The 27,032-nt window shown below is 35.0% G+C and overlaps 2 protein-coding genes and 1 pseudogene across 2 annotated transcripts in view; 1 reads left to right on the top strand and 2 right to left on the bottom strand.

The window, feature by feature from the left end:
- Positions 1 to 2,671: 2,671 nt before the first annotated feature.
- LOC109157008 (cytochrome P450 76C4-like) lies at positions 2,672 to 4,470 on the top strand. The gene is made up of 2 exons (XM_019304894.1): positions 2,672 to 3,598; positions 3,785 to 4,470. Exons 1-2 carry the CDS (start codon positions 2,672 to 2,674, stop codon positions 4,409 to 4,411), a joined length of 1,554 nt encoding a protein of 517 aa, XP_019160439.1. The 3' UTR covers positions 4,412 to 4,470.
- A 1,676-nt stretch (positions 4,471 to 6,146) lies between these two features.
- Positions 6,147 to 27,032, bottom strand: part of LOC109157113 (angelicin synthase-like) — a 68,301-nt gene continuing 47,415 nt past the window's right edge. Inside the window, exon 3 of the mRNA XM_019304997.1 lies at positions 6,147 to 6,280. The gene's annotated coding sequence lies outside the window, so the exon portion shown is untranslated. The remainder of the gene's footprint in view (positions 6,281 to 27,032) is intronic.
- Positions 6,173 to 15,191, bottom strand: LOC109157007 (annotated as a pseudogene).

Below are 27,032 nucleotides of genomic sequence, written 5' to 3'. Positions count from 1 at the left end.
ATAATAATATTATCCGGTAACATATTTACCGTAAGCTTATTTAGGAGCTTATAACTTATTTTAAGATATTAATAAGTTATAAACTCTGTTTGGTAATGTTCCCAAAATAAACTCGTAGCTTAAAATAACACCTTACTTTGGAACGCTACATACGTTTCAAAATAAACTAGAAGCTTCCTAACTTCTTTTTTTCATCTTTGTCCTTATTATTTTAAAGAAATGGCATTCTTTACACTTCGTAATTAAAATCCTTTTCTGTTCTCCATTATCCGCAACTTTCAGTGCCATTGTTATTATACAAATAATAGTAACTAATATTATATTCTTCATTTACTTAACATGTTAAATTATACGAATTACATGAATCTATTTATAAATTAATATGAATACAATAAATGTTTTCACATTTGGAGGGAAAAATTTTGGAAATTACATGAATCTATTTATAAATTAATATGAATACAATTAATGTTTTCACATTTGGAGGGAAAATTTTTGGGACAATTATTTTGCTTTAATATATATAGAGATAGAGATACAGATAGAGATAGTATTATTATTATTATTATTATTATTATTATTATTATTATTATTATTATTATTATTATTATAAATAGTAATAGTAATTATTGTAATAATAATAGGATGGTTCCGTGTTTGTGTGTTATTATTAAGGCTGATTTTACGTTTTGTATTAATGATTGATTTAATTTAAATAATTTAATTACAATTATTGAGTTTAATTTAGGATGATTTAATTTAGTTAAGAATAATTATTTGTAATAATAAATATATAGGCTGATTTAAATTAAATAATTTAATTAGGGTTGATCTAATTTAATTAAGATGATTTAATTATATATATATATATATATATATATATATATATATATATATATATATATATATATATATATATATATATATATATATATATATATATATATAGAGAGAGAGAGAGAGAGAGAGGGGGGGGGGGTGATTTATTTTAAAAATTTAATTTAATTTAAATACTATACTATAATAATAATAATAATAATAATAATAATAATAATAATAATAATAATAATAATAATAATAATAATAATAATAACAATAATAGTAATAATAATAATAATAATAATAATAATAATAACAAACATTATATTCTTCTTTTACTCAACATGTTAAATTACATTAATTTATTTATAAATTGGCTAATTTGTTATTATAGTATAGTATTATAGTATTATATTATTATTATTATTATTATTATTATTATTATTATTATTATTATTATAAATAGTAATTATATCTTTATTATTAGTATAGTAAATTACATGAATTACATGAATCTATTTATAAATTAATATGAATACAGTAAATGTTTTCACATTTGAAGGGAAAATTTTTGGAACAATTATTTTATTTTAATATATATAGAGATAGAGATATTGTTGTGTTTTAAGTTATCACCTCTATAGTGACTATACGGGTTGGACTTAGAATTAGTTCCACAAAATTAAAAAAACCTAAGTATTTAAAAAAAATAATAATAATAACTTAATTATGCAGACAAACCATTTTGTCTCTGCAAAGATTACAAAGATATCTTTATCCATCCGCACCCACGTGTTGCTAAACTATGCATGGATCTCTTTTAGGGATGGCAACGGGGCGGGGCGGGGCGGGGGCGGGGGCGGGGTGGGGAGTCTACTCCCCGTCCCCGTCCCCATCCCCGGCGGGAAATTGAAAATATTCTTCATTCCCATCCCTACGGGGAATTAGCCGGGGACGGGGATTCCCCATTCCCCGTCAACTCCAAGTCATAATGTTAAATTTTTAATTTTTGTTAATAAAAAATTTAAAATCTAAGTCTTAGTTTCAAAACTAAAATACTAACTCTACAAATAAATAAATAAATAAAATACTAACAATATACTATTTATATTTATATATGCAATGAAGTATATACAGTAGCAATACTGCAACTTATATAAACAGTAACAACATTAACTATATATATATATATTCATTACATATATAAATATATATAGTATTCTGTTAGTATTATATATATATATATATATATATATATATATATATATATATATATATATATATATATATATATATATATATATATATATATATATATATATATATATATATATATTATTCGGGGTCGGGGCGGGGCTGGGAGGGGTATCCCCGTTCCCGTCCCCTACGGGGAATTACACATATTCCCCGTCCTCGTCCCCGATCCCCAAAAATTTTTCCCATCCCCGTCTCTTTCCGGGGGGGGGGGGGGGGGGTCGGAGATTCTCGTCGGGAACGGGGCACATTGTCATCCCTAATCTCTTTATGTGTATTTTGTTTTCAAGGCTTTTCATAAAAAATCTGGAAATGATAACTCAAAAGAAAAAGGAAAATACTACATGTACTCTCATTTCTTACTCCCAACTTTTATTCCCTCTCACAAATTGTTGATGTAGACATATTTCTTAGAACTTACATGATGAAAATAACCAATCTTTATTTGTTATGTCATGGAATATAAGTGATGGAGTAGAATTTAAAAGTACATGTAGTAGAACTCAAGTAGAATTTTCGAAGAACAAGCATCTATATAAAGGATATAAACACTACACTCCAACACCTCACAAAAAGTTTAGTTTTCAACACTAGAGAGATGGAAGCCTTATTAGCCCTTTTCACGTTCTCATCACTACTGCTTCTTTCAGCCTTGTGGCTTTATGCAAAGTCCTCTATAAGCAAGAAAGCCCCGCCGCCGCCATTGCCACCGGGGCCGCGCGGCTTACCCGTCGTGGGATACTTGCCTTTTCTCCGCCCCAATTTACACCACCACTTCACAGACCTCGCCCAAAAGTACGGCCCCATCTTCAAGGTCCAACTTGGGAGGCGCCTTGTCGTGGTAGTCAACTCACCCTCCATTGCCAAAGAGGTGGTTCGCGACCACGACGCTATTTTCGCTAACCGCGACCGGCCCATAGCAGCGGTAGTCGGCACGTATGGCGGCCGCGATATCGCCTTCTCCCCAAACGGCACCTACTGGCGCGGCATCCGCAAGGTGTTTGTGCGGGAGATGCTGAGCAGCGACAACCTCCGAGCGTGCTACGGGCACCGGAGAGAAGAGGTTAGAAAGGCCGTTAGAAGTGTGAAATCGAGGATAGGTGAGCCCGTCAACATTAGGGTGTTGGCTTCTTCGACGGAAATGAATGTTGTAACGAGTATGATTATGGGAAGTACGTTGGGATCTGATGAAGCAAAGGTTGATCAAATTGCAGCAGAGTTTAGGGAGATAATGGGGAAGCTTACTGCCTTGTTAGGTGAGCCTAATATCTCTGATTTGTTCCCCTGGCTTGCTAGATTGGATTTGCAGGGAGTACGAGCAAGGACGGAGGGTATCGTGAAGGTTGTGGACAATATTTTTGATCCCATCATTAAGGAAGGTGAAAGAATAGTTTCTGAGAAATCTGGTAGCACAACCAAGGATGACGAAAAAAAGGATTTTCTGCAGATCCTCTTAGAGCTGAAGAATGGTGATGACAACACTGGGATATCATTGGATTTCCAGGCAATCAAGGCCATGTTGCTGGTATATATGTTTTCCTCGTTTCATTGTCGAACCAAATAAATCTTGTTATCTTTACGTTTTGTCATTGCTATGTTTTTTTTTTTTTTTTTTTTTTAGTTCTTCTCAACAAATGCTATTCCAATTTTAAAAGTCATTACTATTACATTTGCTTACTTTTTAACTCCTGTTTTTAAACTATATATATAGGATATTGTGATAGGCGGGACTGACACTACAGCAACAATGGTGGAATGGGTTATGACAGCATTACTTTGTAATCCAGAAATAATGGAAAAGGTCCAAAAAGAATTAGAGGAAATTGTTGGAATGACAAGTATTGTTGAAGAGGTCCATCTACCAAAGCTCAAATATTTGGATGCTGTTGTAAAGGAGACATTTCGTTTATACCCAGCAGTGCCACTTCTAATCCCCAGGTGTTCAAGTCAAACTACACAAGTGGGTGGATATACAATCCCTAAGGATACAAAGGTCTTTGTAAACATGTATGCAATACAAAGAGACCCTAAACTCTGGGACAATCCTTCTCAGTTCAACCCTGAGAGGTTCCTTAACCAAACCTTTGGTTTAGACTATACTGGCAATGATTATAGGTTTTTGCCATTTGGATCGGGAAGGAGAATTTGTGCTGCAATTCCCTTGGCGGAGAAAATGCTAATTTATATTTTGGGTTCTCTATTGCACTCCTTTGATTGGCATCTTCCTGCAGGTGAAAAGATGGACTTATCCGATGGATTTGGGCTTGTCATCAAGAAAAATACTCCTCTGGTTGTTGTTCCAACACCGAGGTTATCTAATTCCGAGCTTTATCAATAATTTCACAGAAATATGTCCTTTTGTAAATGGCATATAGGTGCGCAAAAGTGTCATCATCATTATGTGTGTAATAAAAATGACGCCGTCTATCTATACTTTACCAGAATAAAAAATAAAAGATTTATAAGCAACAATTCATATATAGCAAATGAATGTTTGTTGAAATGTCTTGTTGCTTATTGTACTTGTCATCCTTTATTTATAAGCTCAGCTAGTTATCAAATCTTTAATACTTCAAATATCTTGTTGTTCTAAAGTTGTTAGTGTTTCAAACTTCTATTGTCTCAATACTCTTGTTGTTTAGTAACTCTTCATTGATTAAAGATTAATCCATATGCACTTGAGCTTTTGTTGCGAGAAATTGTCCCTATTTTCCTTAGTCTTAGGTGATTAAACTCAAGCGGTATTAAACACCCCTAACTATCAAACAACATAAAACAAGCGTTCATATTTAATTCGATAGTCGCATTAAAACAAAGAAAATTCAACAAAGCTAAATAACAATAACACGAGTAGTTATGTTTAATTTAGATTAATATTCTTCCTACGATTAAATTAACACTAAAGCCGTGATAAAATTAATCATAGTTGATACTTAGAAAAGAAAATCAATTACAAGAATCACTTCCTAATCTATAGCTATAAATTAAATTGAATCAAATAATTAAACCAATAGGTCTCTAGCAATCAAATGAAACAATTAATCAAAACAAATAAAAGCACAGGAGAATATCAATTACTCAAATGAATATAAATTCAACATTAAGAATTAATTAAATCTCGCAGTACAAATGGATCCAAGGTTCATGTAATCTTGACCAAGTTAAACGATTTAGCCTCACAGGGCCCCATGAACAAGAAAACTTATCACTCTACAAATATAAAATAAAGAAGATAGTCTGATGCCTCCAACAAGAACAATTCACTACTATTTATACACTTCTAATCTCAACCAAAATCTCTTAAACTAAGGAGAACAATTAATCTGAAAAATTAATTTGCACCTCTCAAAATAGCCCCAAATAGCTGAAATTATCTCTAAATCGGGAAGCCAGAAATTTGACACACCCGTGCTGCGACCGTGTCGACATTCTAGTGTGTGACACATCTGTGACCCGGGTGTGTCACGGTACCTACGGTCGCTATGACGCGGGTGTGTCACCGCCGTGTCATGATCGTGTCCCAATTCCAATAAGGGACACAACTGCGACACACTCCCGACACACCCATGTCGCCGAACCAAGCCCTCCCCTGGCCAATTATGCTCTAGATCCACCTCCAATTGATCCTCCCAGGCCTGGACGTCCTCAATGCACTCATCCAATGACCCTAAGGCACATGACTCATGATTCCGCATATAACAAAGCTTTAATTGCCCTAAATGGAGGATCACGATAGATGAAGCATTTAATGCACTGTTGCACATGTAACAAAGCTTTAATTGCCCTAAAGCTTTGTACAACAGCACTTGGAAGCCGGTTCCACATAAACGAGATATGAATTTGATTGGATGCAAATGGGTTTACTGAATCAAAAGAAGAGCAGATGGTAGAATTGAACGATACAAAATCAAACTTATTGCATGCCATAATATACTATAATAGTAGTTGCACTTTTTATATTTTGTATGTATAAAGAATGCAATGGCTTAATTGTTGGTCCTAGATAAATTGAAGTCTAGAAGAAGATTGAATATGTTTTAGAATTTAGAATGCTTTAAAAAAAATAGAAGAAAGAAGAAGAAATTGGTTAGTTCTTCAATTAATGACCAATCAACGCACTACAATGGGAAAGAACACAATTACACACTAATGTAGTAATGTCATTTAGTATGCATACATAGATGATGGAAATTGGCACCCCATTATGCTATATTTAATTACATAAAGACATATTTCTATAAGATTATTGGTAAAGCTCGAATTTAGATAACCTCTGTGCTGGCACAACAATCAAGGGAACATTTTTCTTAGTGACTATCCCAAATTTATCAGATAGGTCAAGATTTTCACCTTTAGGAAGATGCCAGTCAAAGGATTGCAACAGTGAACTCAAAATATAAATAAGCATTTTCTCCGCCAAGGGAATGCCGGCACAAATTCTCCTTCCAGATCCAAATGGCAAAAACCTATGATCATTGCCTGTATAATCTAAACCAGAAGTTTGGTTAAGGAACCTTTCAGGCCTAAACTCCATAGGATTGTCCCAAATTTGAGGGTCTCTATGTATTGCATACATATTCAGAAGGACCCTAGTGCCCTTAGGAATTGTGTATCCGCCAACTTGTGTAGTATGAGTTGGGCACCTGGGGACTAGATGTGGTAATGCAGGGTATAAACGGAATGTCTCCTTCACAACTGCATCCAAATAGCTGAGCTTTGGTAGATGGACCTCTTCAACAATATTGTTTATTCCTACAATCTCATCTAATTCCTTTTGAACCTTTTTCATTATCTCTAAATTATCAAGTAATGTTGTCATAACCCACTCCACCATTGTGGCTGTGGTGTCCGTCCCCCCTATCACAATATCCTATATAAAAATAGTAAACTATAAGTTGAAAAAGCAAGTAACAAAGTAATAAGCAGCTAGCATTAATAATGACTTTTAATTCTAGACTACGTAAAATGGTATTATATGCATTAAATTTTATATTACTTGAAGTAATTTGTTTGATTTACTTGTAGCACTTTTAGTAGATTCAAACATTGCAACCAATTGAAGCATAAACAATACTACATATACCAAAAAAAAATTGACTTAATATTCAATTTAGTCCTCGATTATAGTCGTGAATGTATAAGGAGAGAATTCAATGTTTATTGAAGAGAATTACAGCAACTATATATACTAAGAGTACACCATAAAAGTAGGAAACTAACTGAGACTAAGCTGAAGAATAGTGTAACCACTCCTGAATAACCTCTCAGCTCAATACTCCCCCTCAAGCGGAAGGGGGACAAGAGACCACGCCCAGCTTGAATCGTAACTCATTGAATCGAGTAGACGAAAGTGGTTTGGTGAAGATGTCTGCCCACTGATCATGCGTTGACACGAAATTGACTTTAAGGGCACCAGAAGTGACTTTATCCCGGACAAAGTGATAATCGACTTCAACATGCTTTGTGCGCGTGTGGAACACTGGATTAGAGCACATATAGGTAGCTCCTAGGTTGTCACACCAGAGTACCGGTACGGTAGGCGGGAGTAGACCGAGCTCACGAAGGAGAGACTGTACCCAGGTGACTTCAGCAGCGACATCGGCTAACGCTTTGTATTCAGCCTCGGTGGAAGACCGAGCCACCGTTTGTTGTTTGCGAGACCCCCACGACAGTAAATTCGGACCTAGGAACACCGCATAGCCACCTGTGGACTTCCGGTCTATAGGGCAACCAGCCTAGTCCGAGTCTGAAAAGGCATGTAGGACCAGAGCCGCCATGGGTGTGAGACGAAGACCAAGGTGTATGGTACCCCGCACATAGCGGAGAACACGTTTGAGAGCGACCCAATGAGATTGCATAGGTTGATGCATGAATTGGCACAACCGACTCACCGCAAAGGACAAGCCCGGGCGAGTGATGAGCAAGTACATGAGCGAGCCAACTAGGGATGTCAATGCGAGTCGGCCCGCCCCACCGCGGGCTTTTGCGGACCGACCCGCGAAGTCCGCGGGCTTGGAACTATACAACCCAAGCCCGCCCCATGCGGGCTTGCGGGTCTCGCGGGCTGGCCCGCAGGCCATCACTTAAATTAAAAAAAAAACATTAAATAGTATATAAACATGTTAAAACCGCTTCAAATATGACACTATTTATTGGTCAAAGCTAGGGTTCAACAGCACACTCTATTTCTCTCTCGGCTTCAGATTTTCCCTCTATAGTTCCCGTCTGTGTATAATACATATATAAATATGTATGTTTGCTGGACTTAGAGGCGATTTAGTAATTCATAAATATGTATGAATTGATGATTTAGTTTTATTAATTGTTTGATAGAGTTGGAGGCGGGAGAACTGAAGAACTACGTACTCTAGGAATTATTGAATTAAGAATTGGCGAAGGATTATTGAATTATTAGATTTCTCCCCTTCTGCGTGCTCTTACATAGTCAGATCTACACACTGCCTAAGAATTAAGATAATTATATATATATGATTTAAAAAAAGATATTATATATATATATATATATATATATATATATATATATATATATATATATATATATATATATATATATTATTTATTTATTTATTTATTTATTTTTTAAATATGGCTTGGTCGGCGGGCTGGCCCGCAACCCGCGCGGGTTTGCCCGCGCAAGCTCTGGCCCTCCGCGGGCCATGCCCGTTAGGCCCGCATTTTCGCGAGCCTAATTTCTTGAGGCCCTAACCCGCCCCATCGCGGGACGAATGCAGGCTAACCCGCGGGTTCGACCCACTTTGACACCCCTAGAGCCAACAAGTTAACGATAAGCGGTAGGATCATCTAGGGCAATGTCCGAGTCTGGATCGACCTCTGACGTGACAGCCACCGGCATGGTCAAGGGCTTGCAAGACTCCATTCCTGCCTTGCGTAACAACTCAGTGACGTAGCGTTGTTGTGACAATATTAGGCCTCCTGAAGCGTCAACAGCCTCTATGCCCAAAAAATAATGAGGCCTGCCAAGGTCTCTAATGCGAAATACAGTGGCTAGCTTTGAAAGAAAACCCTCTACCATACCACGACTATTTCCCAACACGAGAATGTCGTCTACATAAACTAATAAGTAAACCCTTACATCACCAGAATCATAAATAAACAAAGAAATACATGTCTTGGAGGTCTGGAACCCAATTTGAACCAGAAACTCGTGTAGCCGGGTGAACCAGGCGCGTGGGGCCTGCTTGGACCATATAGAGAGCGCTCAAGCTTGCAGACATGATTCGGGAAAGCCGGATTCACATACCCCGGAGGCTGCTGCATATAAATGTCTTCACTCACACGCCCATTTAGAAAAGCGTTGTGAACGTCAAGTTGTCGCATGGTCCACCTGTTTGAGATTGCAAAAGATAGGAGTAAGCGAACGGTTATCGGTTTGACAACCAGGCTATACGTCTCAAGATAGTCTTTACCTGGAACTTGGTTGAACCCCTTTTCAACCAACTGAGCTTTATAACGCTCAATGGACCCGTCAGACTTCCTCTTGACCCGGAATACCCACTTTCACCCGATCACGTTCATGTCACGTTGGGGCTGTACAAGACGCCAAGTTTGATTGTGGATTAGAGCAGTAAACTCTACATCCATAGCATTGCGCTAATGTGTGGGTTTAACTGCTTGGTTGTGACACGTAGGCTCGTTGTCATCTAGAGAGGCTATCAGTGCCCTTGGTGGCCGGCATTGTGCCCCGGTGGTGGTACGCAACTGCATGACATGGGTCCGAATAGTGGGGCGCTGACCCCGCCGCCAGCCTGTCGTCGTAGTAGAGGTGGACGGCTGGTACGAAGAAGTGGCAGCTGCCGCAGTCGACGATGAAGTGGGAGCGACATTGCAGTGAGCAGGCTGGTCTTGACATGGCGACGACCGCGGTTCTGGTGAGGCTGGTGGTACGGGACACGCCGGAGATGGATGTCGGAGTTGAGTGCATGCCCATGGTAAATGTGACTAAGATGGCACAGCAGTAGATTCAGGCAGCATCGAAAATGGAAAAACAGCTTCATTGAACCTTACATGCCGTGCAATGTATATGCACCCGGTTGATCTATCCAGACACATGTATCCACTAAAGGAATCCAGGTAACCAAGAAAAACACAGGAAACAGATCGGTAGTCCATTTTGTGAGAGTTGTAAGGACGTAGACAGGGAAAACATTCACACCCAAACACACGTAGCATTGTGTAGTTAGGTGGTTTATTAAACAAACAGAAATATGGGATATTATTCCCAGAGACTGACGACGGCAAGTGGTTTATCAGATGGACCGCAGACTCAAACGCGTATGACCAATATTTCTTTCGGACCTGATCATGAGCTAATAAAGATAACCCGGTTTCTACCACATGACGATGCCGCCGCTCCACATGACCATTTTGTTTGTGTGTGTGGGGGCAGGTTTGTCTATGCATAATCCCGGCAGCGACGAAAACCGCGTGTAGTTTACGGTATTCGCCCCCCATGTAAGTTTGTACACATTTAATTGAGGTAGAAAACTGTTTTTCAACTAAAACTCGAAACGATTGAAATATGGAATAAACATCCGTTTTGAGTTTCATAGGATAAATCCACATGAACCGTGAATAATTATCGACGAACAATACAAAGTATTTGTGACCGTCAACTGACAGGACACGAGACGGGCCCCACATGTCTATAAAAATTAACTCTAAGACAGACTGACTTGAGTTTTCTACTCGTGCCAATGGGAAGCGCACAGACTTACCCATCTGGCAGGCAGTACACAAATTATTTATAGAATTTATGGACCCTACTACCGGACAACTCGATATAACCTGACGCAGAACACGACTATGCGGGTGACCAAGACGCTCATGCCATACTTTCAGGGAGGTTTTAGCAGAGACAAACGCAACTGTAGCAGACATACGGAGTGGATATATCCCGTCTTGACAAGGACCTCTACGAAGAACCTGGTGTGTGGTACGGTCCTTCACAACGAAATAAGACGAGTGCAATTCAAAATAGACACCATTATCATGAGTGAATTTTTGTACAGATAATAGTGACGCACGAAGTTTAGGAACATGTAAGATTTTATTTAGGAACAGTGACCAGGACTGTGAATTTAAAGACATAGAACCCGTGTTTCGTATTGACAGACTTGAGCCATCCCCAACTCAAAGCGTGTCACCACCTTAGTATTGTTCAACTTCATTCAACGCATCAAGAGGTAGCATGCGCATTGGCGCCGGTGTCTGGGAACCAAACATTGGAGAAGGGTGCAATATTGTGGTCATCTTGGACAGCAACATGCGCCTGTGGGGGTGCGGGAAGATAACCACCAGACTGCGACGAATTTTGACGGTGACCGGAGTTGTCTCTGAATCTTTTGTAACAAGTGAGGGCAGTGTGCCCAGTGATGTCAGAAATCTGACACCGAATTCCACCGCGCCCACGCTGACCATGCCCCCGCTGGCCTCTATGTGTACGACCTCGTCTGCGTCCTGTAGGAGTCTGCTAGCTGTTGATGTGCCATCATCACAGTTGGGGTAGGCGATGGCACAGGAGAAGCTTCATCTGGAAATAGATAGTTATGCGTCGACAATAAATCAGCTACCTCCAAAATGGTCAAAGGTGCACTCTTGGTGGTGAGGGACGCAACAAGATACCTGTACTCCGGGCGCAATCCTCTGAAAACGTGAAGATTCTGTTCGTCCAGACCTATGGGACGGCCTGCTTGTGGGAGCTGCTCAACGATGATCTGGGCTCTGCCAAGGTATGCCGCCGGCGTTGAATCCCCTTGGTGAAGGCCATGGAGTTGCGTTAGCAGACTCAAAGAATGGGAACGGGAGGCAGATCCTAACGCGGTCTCCACCGCGACCCAAACTGAGCAAGAAGTCTGATGGCCAATGGCCAGATACAACACCTATTCTGCTAAGGACGAAATCAACATGCTGAGTATCAACTGGTCTTGCTGCATCCAAATCGTGTAAAGAGGATTCGGTGTTGGACCAGTCGAAGACGACCCTGCGGCGGCGGCTAGGAATTCTGACGGACAAGCAGTAGTGCCGTCGACATAGCCGTAGAGGTTTTGGCCGCGTAGAAAAGGAATCAGCTGCGCTCTCCAAAATAGGTAGTTCGTAGCAGTCAGCTTGATAGACACATAGTGATGTGCCTGTTGAAGCATGTTGTGGTGACGGGAATCAGTTTGAGGTATAACGACGGTGGAGGAGTCAGTGACCGGAGTTGGAGTGGGGTTTGCTTGTTCGGCCATAGGATCGAGGTTTTGGCTAATACCACGTGAATGTATAAGGAGAGAATTCAATGTTTATTGAAGAGAATTACAACAACTATATATACTAAGAGTACACCATGAAAGTAGGAAACTAACTGAGACTAAGCTGAAGAATAGTGTAGCCACTCCTGAATAACCTCTCAGCTCAATAATAATGATTTTTCTCGATTTAGTCTTAAATGTCTTTTTATGTTTAATTGGGTACTCGACTTCGATGGTTTTACCTAATTGAGTTCTATGTAACTATAACTTGATAATTTCCCTCGATTAATGCACAATTTAGTTTTCCACTGTAGTTATTTTGAAAAAATTAGTCCTTGACTATAGTAATTAATACTTAATTTAGTCATCATCTATATATGGTGATTTTTCTCGTTTTAGTACTTTATTCTAATAGCTGGTGACTCAATTAGGTCAAATCATCAAAGTCAATGACTGAATTAAGCACAAAATGACGTTTATGACTAAATTAAAAAAAAAATCATTATAGTCGATAACTAAATTTGTATTAACTCAAAAAAATTTATATAAAATTTTGTATCATTTATATGAGTTTATTTGATTAATAAATTTTGACAATTCCTCATGTAGCGAATATGGAAGTTAAAGACACTATTTGATACAAAAGTTTGATGGTGCAAACAATAATTCCCTTTTATAGATGATGTGTTTGTGACAATAAATTATTAGTGTGTCGAAAATGAATATTTTCAACTATTAGAAAGTCATTGGAAATGCCAAGCACCATGTGCTTAGATGGCATATAGTTTGCTCTCCCATATGGGAGGTTATAAGATTGAGTTTCAGTGGATGCGAGATAGAACAGATACTATACTCTAATAGAGTCAATAGCATTCAAAACCAAAAAAAAAAAAAGAGTCATTGGAAATTGGGTGTCACTTCTGTGAGACCATCTCATGGATCCTACACTTATACGCTCAAATGTTATACTAATCAGGAATAAATTTTTTGTTCCTTATAATTGAAAATGTAATACTTTTTAAGTTTTTAGTAAAAGTATTATATTTTCCATCAAAACTATTACATTTTCCATCCATCTCATGGATCCTACACTTATATGCTCAAATGTTATACTAATCAGGAATAAATTTTTTGTTCCTTATAATTGAAAATGTAATACTTTTTAAGTTTTTAGTAAAAGTATTATATTTTTCATCAAAACTATTACATTTTCCATAATAAGTAATGTTGGCAAGTGCTCCTTACTTATAAGAGAAAATATAATACTTCGGATGATAAATGTAATTCTTTTAAATTGAAATGTTAAAGTATTACATTTTTCCTTAAAAGTATTATATTTACCCTTATAAGTAACAACAATTTTATTTCTAATTAGTATTACATTTGAGTATATATATGTATGACATTTGTGTGTATAAGTATTACATTTTCATCTTGACCCGACCCATCACACGGTGAGACGGTCTCACACAAATTTTTGCCTTGAAAATTAGCGTTCATAGTCATAAATTAAGGGTATATTCAATCAAGATTTTTATAAACTTTCAAAGATTTTTAACGACTTTAAAAGTTTGGTAGTATTCGATTTTGATTTTTAAAGGCTCTTTAAAAGTCAATCGGTATTCAATTAAATCGAATACCACTCGATTTTTAACCATTTTTTAAAAAGCTTGATTGAATACCGCCTAACTTTTAAAGACTCCCTAAATGTTTTAGTTGAATACCTTCAAACTTTTAAAGTTTATAAAAGTCTTTAAAAGCCTATGAAAGTCCAAATTAAATACACCCCCTTCAGATTTTTAAAAACTCAATAAAAGTATATCGATACTGGATTCAGACTTTTATAGAGTCTTTGAAAGTTAACTAGTTTTCAAAAACTTATTAACAACCAAATTTTATGGTAAGTTGCATATAACTTTTATATATATATATATATATATATATATATATATATATATATATATATATATATATTTACTTTTATATTTTATCTTTTTATTTTTACACATATTTATATAAAAAAAATTATATTTGAAATTTGTGTTGCGAACTTCAACAAAATTTTGCAATTGTTGGTCGCAACAATTTTTATTTTGAAATACTCAAGATTATTTTTTCAAAATATATATTAAGCCTAGTTGACCTCTTAAGAAATAAAACATTTTCAAAAAAAAACAAAAAACAAAAAACAAAAAATATGTGTTCACGTAATAAATGATTAAAAAGAAAAAAGTGTAATTGAAAGTCAGCGAGCTGAGTTTTGAACAGACATACCAGCAACATTGCCTTGATTGCTTGGAAATCCAATGATTTCCCAGCGTCATCACGCTCCTTCAGCTCTAAAAGGATCTGCAGAAAATCCTTCTTTTCATCACCCTTGGCCACACTCCCACATTTCTCAGAAACTATCCTTACACCTTCCTTAATAATGGGTTCCAAAATATTGTCCACAGCATTTCTCATAACCTCCATCTTTGCATGTATCCCCTGCAAATCGAATCTAGCAAGCCAGGGGAAGAAATCAGAGATATTAGGCTCGCCCAGCGTGCACACATACTTCCCCATTAACTCCCTAAACACTCATCCAATCTCTTCATTCTTTGCTTCATCACACCCCAACGTACTTCCCCAAATCATTCTCGCCACAACATTTAGTTCAGTCGAAGTAGCCAACTCCCCAATGTTGACAGGCTCACCAATCCTCGACTTCACACTTCTAATGGCCTTCCTAACCTCTTCTCTCCGGTGCTCGTAGCACGCCCGAAGGTTGGCGCTGCTGAGCATCTCCCGTACAAACACCTTGCGGATGTCGCGCCAGTAGGTGCGGGGCGATATCACGGCCGCCATATGTGCCGACTATCGCTGCTATGGGCGAGTCGCGGTTAGAGAAAACAGCGTCGTGATCGCGAACCACCTGTTTTGCAATGGAGGGTGAGTTGACTACCACAACAAGGCGACTCCCAAGTTGGAGCTTAAAGATGGGGCCGTACTTTTGGGCTAGTTCTGTGAAGTGGTGGTGTAAATTGGGGTGGAGAAAAGGCAAGTATCCCACCACGGGTAAGCCGAGCGGCCCCGGTGGCAATGGCGGGGCTTTCGTGCTTATAGACTTTTTTGCTTAAACCCACAGAACTGCTGAAAGGAGGAGCAGTACTGAGAACGTGAATAGAGATAAGGTTTCCATCTATCTCTGTGCTCAAAATTAAAGTTTCTGTGTGGTGTTGGAACGTTCGTTTATCCTTGCAAGAGTCTTAAATAGATAGATGCTTTCTCTTCGGAAATACTAAAGAAGGGATACAGAAAGAGACAGCAGATGGCCGATTGAGTGAATGGTTATCTTTGGGAGAAGAGTGAATGGTTATCAGATGGGATAGAGATCTCTTTGTGTTCATACTCAAGATATATATATATTTTTTCTGCATTAAGCATTCTTTCATTTCTTTGTATGGCCATAGATTTTTGGTTCATAGATTTTATTTTATTCTTTCAATTTTAGATAAATTAAATATAATATATCAGGTTTTCAAAATATATATATATATATATATATATATACACGTCAAGGAAGGAGAGAGGAATACAAAAATCTATGAACAATTAATTGAGACACTCATTGATTGAATGAACTCTAATTGATAAACTACAATACAAATTGACATTCTATTTATTGGAACATTTCTATTTAACTTTCTTAAAATAACTAACAATAAAACCCATGCATCATCATACTAATATAAAGTGACTAACCACTAATTGCATTAATTAAAATAATAGTTAATTCCATTTTTGATACTAAATTTATTGAGTTAATACCCCAAATTGTATTCGACTATAGTGATTTTTCTCAATTTCGTCCTAAACGACTTTGGCAATTTAATGTAGTCCTAGAGTTTTGTGTTTTTACTCAATTTAGTCCCAGACTTTTGTATTTTTTCTCAATTTAGTCCTCCATTTATTATTCCATCTATTTGGTGTTACATAAATAGACAATTCAGTAATTTCAATACTGGCATCTCTTTACTCATAAACATGTGAAGTGCGAAATTCTTTTTTTTTTTTTTTGTACGAATGACTCCTATAATCACTCCTAAACTTGCGAATATAAAATTTGATTCGCAGGTCTGGGAGTAATTCTGGGTGTAATTCATACAAGAAAGAGAGATTTCGCACTTCGCAAGTTGAAAGTAAAGAGAGGTCAATATTGAGATTACTGAATTGTCCATTTATTTAACACCAATTTGACGGAATAACAAACGGAGGACTAAATTGAGCGAAACACAAAAGTCTGGACTATATTAGGTCACCAAAGTCGTTTAGGACGAAATTGAGAAAAACCACTATAGTCGAGGACTATTTTGGGTATTAACTCTAAATTTATTAGTTTCAGTTCACTTTAAGTCTTTTTTTTTTTTAGGAAATTTCAATTTTGGTCATATGACTATAGGGATCTTGTTAATTTTAGTCCTTGACTTTCAAAAGTGTTAATTTAGTACCTTAACTATGCAATTTTTGTCAATTTTGGTCACTCCGGCCAAATTGCGCGGAAAAATTTTAATAATTAAAATAATAAGGATATTTTGATCGTTTCACGTCTCTTTTCTTCTTCTCCGGCGAGTCCATCCCTTTCTCTCCCGTTTCCGGCGTTCTTTCTCCCTGTAAACCCTATCTTTAATATCATCAAGCCACTTTCCCCATCATCTTAGTTCATTTCATTCGTCGGAAACGGGAGAGGAAGGGATGGACTCGCCTGGGAAGAAGAAAAGAGACGTGAAATGATCAAAATACCCTCACTATTTTAACAATTAAAATTTTCTGGCGAAATTTGGCCGGTAATTTGGTCGGAGTGATCAAAACTGACAAAAATTAATAATTAAGGTACTAAATTGACACTTTTAAAAGTCATGGACTGAAATTAACAAAACCCCTATAGTAATAGGATCAAAATTGAAATTTCCTATTTAAAAAAAAAAAAATCAAAACATCAACATTTGGACCTAGTATTATTGTCACATGACTATTTTTGGTCTTCCGTCAATAAAATCGTAAAATTTCATTAAATAGAAAGACATTATGATCATTCTTATACAATGTGAGTTGATCATGCTATAGTTTTATGTTTATTTTTTTGAAAAAAAAACTGTAATTAAAGATCGAAATACCTTTGTATTTAAGGGTGTTAAAATTGTTTTGTTGATAGATGACCAAAAATAATCATGGCATAATAATACTAAGACCAAATGTGGGCGTTCTGATTAAAAAAAAAAAAAAGATTGTGGTCTATAAAGCTTAGACCAAAAATAAAATTAACTCTTAAAATAACTAATAATCACAAAATTTTTACTTGGTTTAATAGTAATAATAATAATAATAATAATAATAATAATAATAATAATAATAATAATAATAATAATAATAATAATAATAATAATAATAATAATAATAATAATAATAATAATAATAATATTATTATTATTATTATTATTATTATTATTATTATTATTATTATTATTATTATTATTATTATTATTATTATTGTTATTGTTATTGTTATTGTTATTGTTATTGTTATTGTTATTGTTATTGTTATTGTTATTATAACAAAATTGCTCACAAAGTTTTCGTTTTATTATTTGGTCAGGCGTGAAGCATAATTGAGTCGTGTATAACGATTTTGATGACCATAGGTACGAGTCTGTTTGGCAGAACTTATTTAGGAGCTTATAGTTTATTTTAAGCTATACTAATAAGTTATATATTCTATTTGGGGTCTGTTTGGCAAACCTAGCTGCAAAGCTATAAGCTAGGAGCTGAAAGCTGAAGAGGAGCTGAAAGTTGAAAATCTATAAGATAGGAGCTGAAAGCTGAAGAGCTGTTAAGCTAGCTATTATGATTGAAAGTGTTTGGTAAAATTAACTTTTTGATAAGCTGATAAATGTAAAAAAACTAATAAGGACATCTCCATAAAATTTAAATTAATTTGTTTACATATTAAAATTTAACATTTTGTCTTTAAAAAAATTAACATTTTGAAATAAAACTATTAGCATAATCATGATCTAGCATCTCATAATGATGAAGTAGCAATATTGTTGCGAATCTCATTCATCTAATGAAGTAGCAATATGCAACGTTTCCTTCGTGATGATGATCTTGGATTTCTTGGCAACAACGTCAAAGTGAGGGTCAGATACTGACCACGGGTGAACCCCTCCTTTTTTTCAATAATAATAAAAATAGTAATAATAATAATAATAATAATAATAATAATAATAATAATAATAATAATAATAATAATAATAATAATAATAATAATAATAATAATAATAATAATAATAATAATAATAATAATAATAATATTTGCGGTGAAAGTTGCGGATAAAGGAGAAGAAAATGGTTTTAATTGTGAAGGTCATTACTTTAAAATAATAAGGATAAAGATGGAAAAAAAAGTTAGGAATTGAAGCTAGTAGCTTATTTTGAACTAGTAGCGTTTCAAAATAAGCTCTTATTTTAAGCTAGGTGCTTATTTTGTAAACATTACCAAACAGAGCTTATAGCTTATTAGTAGCTTAAAATAAGCTATAAGCTCCTAAATAAGCTTTGACAAACAGAGCCCGGTAATGTTTTCAAAATAAGCTCGTAGCTTAAAATAACAGTTTATTTTGGATTGTTACCTCAAAATAAACTAGTAGCTTCCTAACTTTTTTTTCATCTTTATCTTTATTCATTTAATTAATTATAATGACATTTTTTTAACCTTCGCAATTAATTTTTTTTCTTCTCCTTTATCTACAAATTTCACCGCAATTGTTATTATTATTATTATTATTATTATTATTATTATTATTATTATTATTATTATTATTATTATTATTATTATTATTATTATTATTATTATTATTATTATTATTATGAGATAAAGGAGATTCGCAATAATATTGCTACTTCATTATGGGATGCTAGATCATGATTAATTATGCTAATAATTTTATTTCAAAATGTTAATTTTTTAAAGACAAAATGTTAAATTTTAATATGTAAACAAACTAATTTAAATTTTATGAAGATGTCCCTTTTTGTCTTTTTACATTTATCAGCTTATCAAAAAGCTAATTTTACCAAACATTTTAATTTCTAGCCTAACAACTAGCTTAATAGCTCTTCAGTTTTCAGCTCCTAGCTTATAACTTTTCAGCCAGCTCCTTTTAAGTTTTCAGCTACATTTTTAGCTAGGTTTGCCAAACATAGCCGTAGGCTGGACAACCCAATTCCCCACGATATTTTCTAATTTAATTGGACCAAAAATATGTCCCAAAAAGATTTTCTAATTTAATTGATTAAGGGATGGAAACGAAATACCTTTCACCTCACGAGAATACCTTTAGTCCTCAAATCCTCAAATGACACTGATGAATTTTGTTATAATCTTAATAATCTGATGACAGAATCTTCAATAAGCTAGAGTTAGATTTAGTTTTCTTTGAATCAAGAACGAGTCTACGAAATCAAATCTAAGGATGAAGAAAGAAGAGTGATTCAAGTCCATGAATCAACACTAATTGAGTCTATAATATGCAAGAGATTTCTTTCACAAGTGTAAAGAAAACTAAGGAATTTTGATTTCATGCATATTTACTATTTTTGCCATTTTAATTCTAATTATTATATAATATTTATTTTATTTTAGTGTATTATATGTATCATCTTTAATTAATTAATTAATTTTATATATATATATATATATATATATATATATATATATATATATATATATATATATATATATATATATATATATATATATAGGGTTGCATTCAAATACAAACCACCGTAAAATACAAATCCCCCTTAAAATACAAACTTGAGCTCGTGCACACATTAACATACTTACATGTACACAGGCGCACTGTCTTATATATATATATATATATATATATATATATATATATATATATATATATATATATATATATATATATATATATATATATATATACACACACACACACACATACACACACACGATCACCAAAGCCGGTTTGTAAGAGTGTTTTAAGGACACGCTGAAAATTCCTCCCTCCCGCGCCCTGACAATTCCAAAACAAATAAATCATTAAACACATGAACGAAGAAGAAAACAAACGCCAAGGAGAACAATCTAGCAAAGCTAAAAAAAATAACGCAGAAAACCAATCAGATCTCGCCCTCTCCACCACCGACGGCGGGTTCCCCAGGCAGCTCTTCCATTTCCATAACGGCATCCCCATCTTCGTCCATGTCGCTTGGTTCATCAGAGTGGTGTTCCCCAAGACTCTCCAGATCAAGAACTGGACTTCCATCCCCTGATTGGTTCGAGCTCACCGTTATGGTTCTCATTTGGTCTCCCCATGTGAGCCTCTTTGTAACACCCTACTTTTTCTAAATCTTAATTACAATTCTAAACCGTAATTAACATAAACTAAGCAGCGGATAAACAACTTAATACGTAAACTAGTGGGAATGTCACCGCCACAACCACCACTCCATGGTGATTGCACAGGCTAAGGATAGAAGTAGAAATAAAGATAAAATAACTAACATCCATAAAACTTAATCGAAAGTCATAAGGGGGAAAAAACACCCAGATGTCTATCATCCAACAAAACAACATAAGTCTACAATCCATCAAATAAACATCATAATAAAAATAAAGAGCTTAGACTACTAGATCTACTAAGCTAGTCTAACTCGATCATCTCTCATACGTTGGGCCCACCTGAAAGGGGTTTTGCAAAACAACAAGTAGACAAGTAGGAAAACACCCGTTAGCACGAAGCTAAGTATAACCACACTCAACCCTGTAAAGTACTACAATATATACTTTGGAAAAACATTTGTTCACAAACTCAATCAAACAATCTTAACACTTAGACAACTTTAGATACATCACCGACTTTCTATATGCTCGCAACCTATAATATCAACAGGCATGCTTCAAATATAAATAACTCATCAACATAAATATACCAACACATATTTCTCATAACAAATCTCATCATAACTAACTCATGCTATCAGTCAAATTGATACTAACAACCAATACGAAATTGTCTTCATGCTATCAAGTTCTCATCATGCAAACTAGATATGTAAGACATCAAAATGCAACTAAAGCAATCATGCTCGATAAACAATCTCGGTTAATCATTCTCATATGCAATCTAGTGCAATACTATACTCAAATGCAAACTCGTTCAAACATTCTCATTATACAATCTCGTGCAAACATTCTCATTATGCAATCTCGTGCAATACTATACTCAAATGCAATAATATGCTATAGGATAAGTATACTTATACACTCGTTTGTAAATAGAATACTTTTCTGTGGAGGTTTCTTGCTTGCTTTCTTTCTCTGGAGTTTCTTGACTCGATTTCTTTCTTGCTCAAACTTTCTCATACTTTCTCGTTTCTCTTCTTGTGCGAGGCAGGTACTCCGCCGCAGCGAAGCCTTAGCGTACGGTGCAATCTTGTGCATTCGCCACATTCGTAACTACGGAACCTCTAACTCGTGGGGAGGTAGGTCTTCACGAATCGTGAATGGACCTAACCGGCTCGACAATCTAGCTGGCCACATATTCAACTCGCCCACAAAACCAATTTCGTGGTTCCAATACTCATACTCTGTAGAATCAAGTATCGTACTTTTAGTGTGCACACCCCTTAACCAAGATTCCAAGCTCGGCGGGAAGTCTCTAACCTCGTATCATGGGAATATGCCGTGTTACATATACTTGAACCGCAATGTCCATTTTTTTCTTCCCGAGAACACGTAGTCCAAACGGATCCTCCAAAATAAGGTTTTCCTCACCATAGATATATATAGATATATCACTCATGCATATCGTATATGCAACATTTAACTTATGCAAAAAGAAATGCACATACTTCTCAACTCATTCTCAAAAATAAGATAAGGATGCTCTACGTGGAATATGAGATTTTTGGAAAATAATACTTGGGCTCACGTTGGCCACTTATGCACTTTTAAAACATGGACTACATGGAATGTCAAAGACTATATAACATGCTTCAAATCCGTGTATATAAATCATAAAATTCTCAAGAATACAATATCATGCTCGACTTGCAACATATCAAATTCTATATATTTCTATCATCAAAATATACTCCAAATTCCATTGATCAAACATCACATTCTAGTCATGCTTTTCTAATAAATCATGTTCTCAGAATGATCATGCTTTTCTATTCATTTCTCAACAACATCAGGAAAACAAAACAAGGCAAATCTCATTTACAGTGAACTCAACAAATAGTACTGTGAAGCAAAATCATCACCAAATCCATCATAACATGCCCATTTCTAATCCAAATTCAACGAAATGAAGGCCAAAACGTGTGTCGAGACGGCCCCGAAGTACCGAGCAACAAGGGCCCGTGACACCTGGCCCGAAACGACACGTAGCTGAGCCACAAGGGCCCGGCCACTGCACAGAATACTCTCAGGGACCAAGGGGCGGGGCTTCTCATGGCCCGCCCTTCTCAAGCCGCCACAAGCCGGGCCTAGGCAACGGCCCTCTCCTAGGGTCGTGCCTTAGGCCCGGTTGGCCACGGCTCTAGCCAACGGCCATCCTGATGGGCCGTTAGCTAGGGCCACTGCATTATTCTAGTGCACACTATGTGTGCACCAGATGGATTATTTCCTCTGCAATTCAAACCCAAGCAATTCCAAAATATCCAAAACATTATCAACACATCAAGGACAAGTAATAGATCATTTCCAAGCTCAAACACAATAAAAAATCAACCATTTCTAATCATTTCTACTCAAAAGACTAGGCTTCACGGAGCCAAAGATTAAAGAGGGAGTCCATGGCGTTATACCTTTGTAGACTTCTTCTTCTTGCTTGGATTCCCCCTCTTAGTACCAAGTATTTTATTAATACCATGAAAAAAATATATATAATTAATAAAGTCAATCATATTAACTACTTGAGTGATTTGTTGACAAAGAGAGTATTCAAATCACACAACAAATTGAAGTCAGAACTATCTCGTAATGTCCTTGTTTGACAATCAGCAGTTAGCGGTTAGCGTTAGCGGATTTGACCAGCGAATTATATCAACGGTTGGTAAAAAGATATTTGAAAAAATTAGCTGTTTAGATTAACATGTAAAATGACGACCTAAAGGTATACATATAATAATAATAATAATAATAATAATAATAATAATAATAATAATAATAATAATAATAATAATAATAATAATAATAATAATAATAATAATAATAATAATAATAATAATAATTGTTTAAAAATATATATATATAATTAAGTCAATCATATTAACTACTTGGGGGATTTATTGACAAAAAGAGTATTCAAATCACACAACAAATTGAAGTGGAAAACTACCTCGCAATGTCCTTGTTTGGTAATTAGCAGTTAGCTCTTCAATATTATTATATATTTAATATTTTATGCCCTAATTTTTATTTGCTCTCCCTTACGTCCCGTATTTGGTTTCAACCATATCTCTACATTTATTTTATTGACAATTATAATCAATCTTGACTATATTATCTTACATTTGTAAACTTAGAATTACCTATTTAAATACGCAAATTCAACATTCAATTATCTATGCATTAACAATTCTAATTTAATCTTGCCTTGATATACTTTAAAGTACTTATTTAAATAAAATAATATTGGACATTATCTCAATCGCGCAATGCGCGTAAAAAACTAGTATATATCTACTATACTAATAAGAGCCCAAGAGAGTTAGGCCTATAATGGGTAGAAAAAATGGTGGTCAAATTTTTTAATCAAATGAATGACTCAGATTGATCAGATTTTAATTTTTCCTTGAGATTTCCTAATTTATCCTTAATGAATATGATTATCCGTTAACTTTTCCGTTAAATATTATCTTTTCCGTTAGTTCATTATTAACTTACTCATTGATTTTAATAAGAAAGGTCTTAGGTTCGAACCTCATCCCAATCAAATTAAAGTTGGCATAATTAGTACTCTATTTTACTCTTATTAAATTAATTAATAATTTAGTAGCTACAAAAAAATAGTAATAATAATACATATGCATTTCTTTAATTTAGAATTATGGGTGTACAATGTCTTTATTCAAAAAAAAATTATTCATTATCAATAAATTTAATAAGAGAAATAATTTCATTAGTTATATTGTCTTTATTTTTCTCCAATGTAAAAATTCTTTACATTCAAATTAATCAATTAATTATATTCACTACATTGTCTATTATTTTTTTTGTGCACTATTTTTTTAATTCAAAGTTATAATACAAAATAATGTTATATATTTATTTACCAAGTACTTTATTAATACCATGAAAAAATTAAAAATTAAAAAAACATAATTAATAAAGCCAGTCATATTAACTACTTGAGGGATTTGTTGACAAAAAGAGATTTCAAATCACACAACAAATTGAAGTGAGAACTACATAAGGAATAATTTTATACTTTAAATTCCAATTGTTGAACTCTGTTTTCACAAATCAGAGAACTATATGTTCATAATTGATAACTATATAGTTTAGAAATTATGAATTTACAGTACAGATATTATGAATCTACTGTATAGAAATTATGAATCTACTGTATTTAAATTATGAATCTATGGTTTAAAAATTTTGAATCTAAAGTATAGAAATTATAGATCTACAATATAGAAATTATGAATTTACAGTACAGAAATTATGGATATGGAACCGTGCCCACCTTGCAAGGTGGGCACGTGCTCACAACATAACGCTTCTACTACCGGAATCTCCTCAAACAATATTGGTATATATTTAATATTTTATGCTTTAATTTTATTTGCTCTCCCTTATATCCCGTATTTGATTTCAACCATACCCATACAATTATTTTACTGACAATTATAATCAATCTTGACTATATTATCTTGCGTTTGTAAACTTAGAATTACCAATTTAAATACCCAAATTCAACATTCAGTTAGCATGAACAATTTCAATATAATATTGTCTTGATATACTTTAAAATACTTATTTAAGAAAAACATTGGGTATTATCCCAATCGCGCAATTCGCGTAAAAAACTAGTATATATATAAAGGTCTTAGCTTTCAAGTCTATAAATATTAAATTGTTGGCCTAGTCTTATAATATATGATATATATTATTGTTCCTTATCTTCTTAAGGCCCACTTTAAATCCTTTATATTATGAGATAGCCCATACACTTATAACTGGCAAATTATGGTCCACACAATGTTATGTGAACCATAACAAAAAGTACATTTTTAATATACCAAATGAACAATATTTTTGTACTGAATGTACATTATACAATATAATGTACACTTAGAACAAAAATAATGTACATCCCTTGAATACAATGTACATTATTTTTGTACTGAATGTACATTATTTTACAGTAGACCAAATATGGTCCACACAATAATGATTGTTTATAACTCATATATCATTCTTATAATACAATGTATATACACTATTATATATGTCTTCATTTTCCTAGCAAGACTAAACCTAAAATACTCCTCCCTTCTCTCTTCTCTTTCATGCCACTCTACACCATTTTCCCTACCAAAACTATTCTTTATTTCATACTCAAGAAATCAAGTCAAGAAAGCAACTTTATAATATTTTGAGCTAAGGAGTGGTAGGATTTTAGCTTCTACACTTTTTCCATTCTTCATATCTCTAAATCTTTATCTTATTTGCATGTTGGGTTTTGAAGGTTTAAAGAGGATCAAGTGGATGATGACATGCTAGGATGATCTAGAAGAGCTTTGGGTGTTGTGCTAGCTAAAAAGGTAACCCTATGCCCATGAAAACTATTTTAAACTCCATTATATGTATTCTTGTTGTTCTTGATGATATTCAGCATAATCTTGTGTTTATGCTTGTTTGAGAGCTTGTATCTTAGGTGAAAACTTGTGTTTAATGTGTCATTTCTTCTATTCCAAGTCATATGTGGCCGAGCAAAGTTGACGGCTAAACCTCTCTCACGCTCACACACATCTAACATACGAACCATCACCTCCGCGATAGTCGGAATGGCCTATGTTGCCGGCGGGGGAGGAATTTCCATCGGCACCTCATTAGGCAATGCGACAGTACATGCAATACGTGCTGCCGGCCTCTCATCGGAATTGTGGCAGCTTAATTGTTTTCGAAGATCCCCGACGGAAGCACGATTGGAGGCAGCTCGAGCTTCGGCGCTGACAACGACGGTGACAGTGGTGTTGACTACGACGACAGCGTTTCCAGAACGTCTATTGCATCTAGGCATGCCATTCGCAAAGTTTAGAGACATGACCTTTTGTATCGATCTCCATAGACGGCGCCAATGTTGGTTTTACAGCTTAGGGTAGGTGGACGGCGGGCCAACACTACCTTAAAAACGTTAAGAAAAAGTTGAAAGAGAAATTTGACAGAGTAATTGTGCTTGCATTAACCTCAGAACCCATTACAATGCAGTCATATCATAGACCGCGATAAACGGCGCAGTTTCTTTAAGTAAAGAAACGGCCCGTCGTTATAGTTAACGGAGTCCGCTTGTTTGGTGTATTAAATACCAACTGACACTACAGTATATCTAAACCGACACTGCAGTTATATCAAAATGATACTGTAGTTATAGTGAAATGAAA

Source organism: Ipomoea nil, unplaced genomic scaffold (assembly GCF_001879475.1).
Source record: "Ipomoea nil cultivar Tokyo-kokei standard unplaced genomic scaffold, Asagao_1.1 scaffold2761, whole genome shotgun sequence".
Taxonomy (NCBI): domain Eukaryota; kingdom Viridiplantae; phylum Streptophyta; class Magnoliopsida; order Solanales; family Convolvulaceae; genus Ipomoea; species Ipomoea nil.
This window is presented reverse-complemented; position numbering and strand designations above follow the sequence as displayed.

Coding starts and splice junctions, on each gene's coding strand:
- LOC109157008 (XM_019304894.1), top strand. CDS start 2,672: ATGGAAGCCTTATTAGCCCTTTTCACGTTCTCATCACTACTGCTTCTT. Junction 3,599..3,784: donor CAATCAAGGCCATGTTGCTG/GTATATATGTTT, acceptor CTATATATATAG/GATATTGTGATAGGCGGGAC.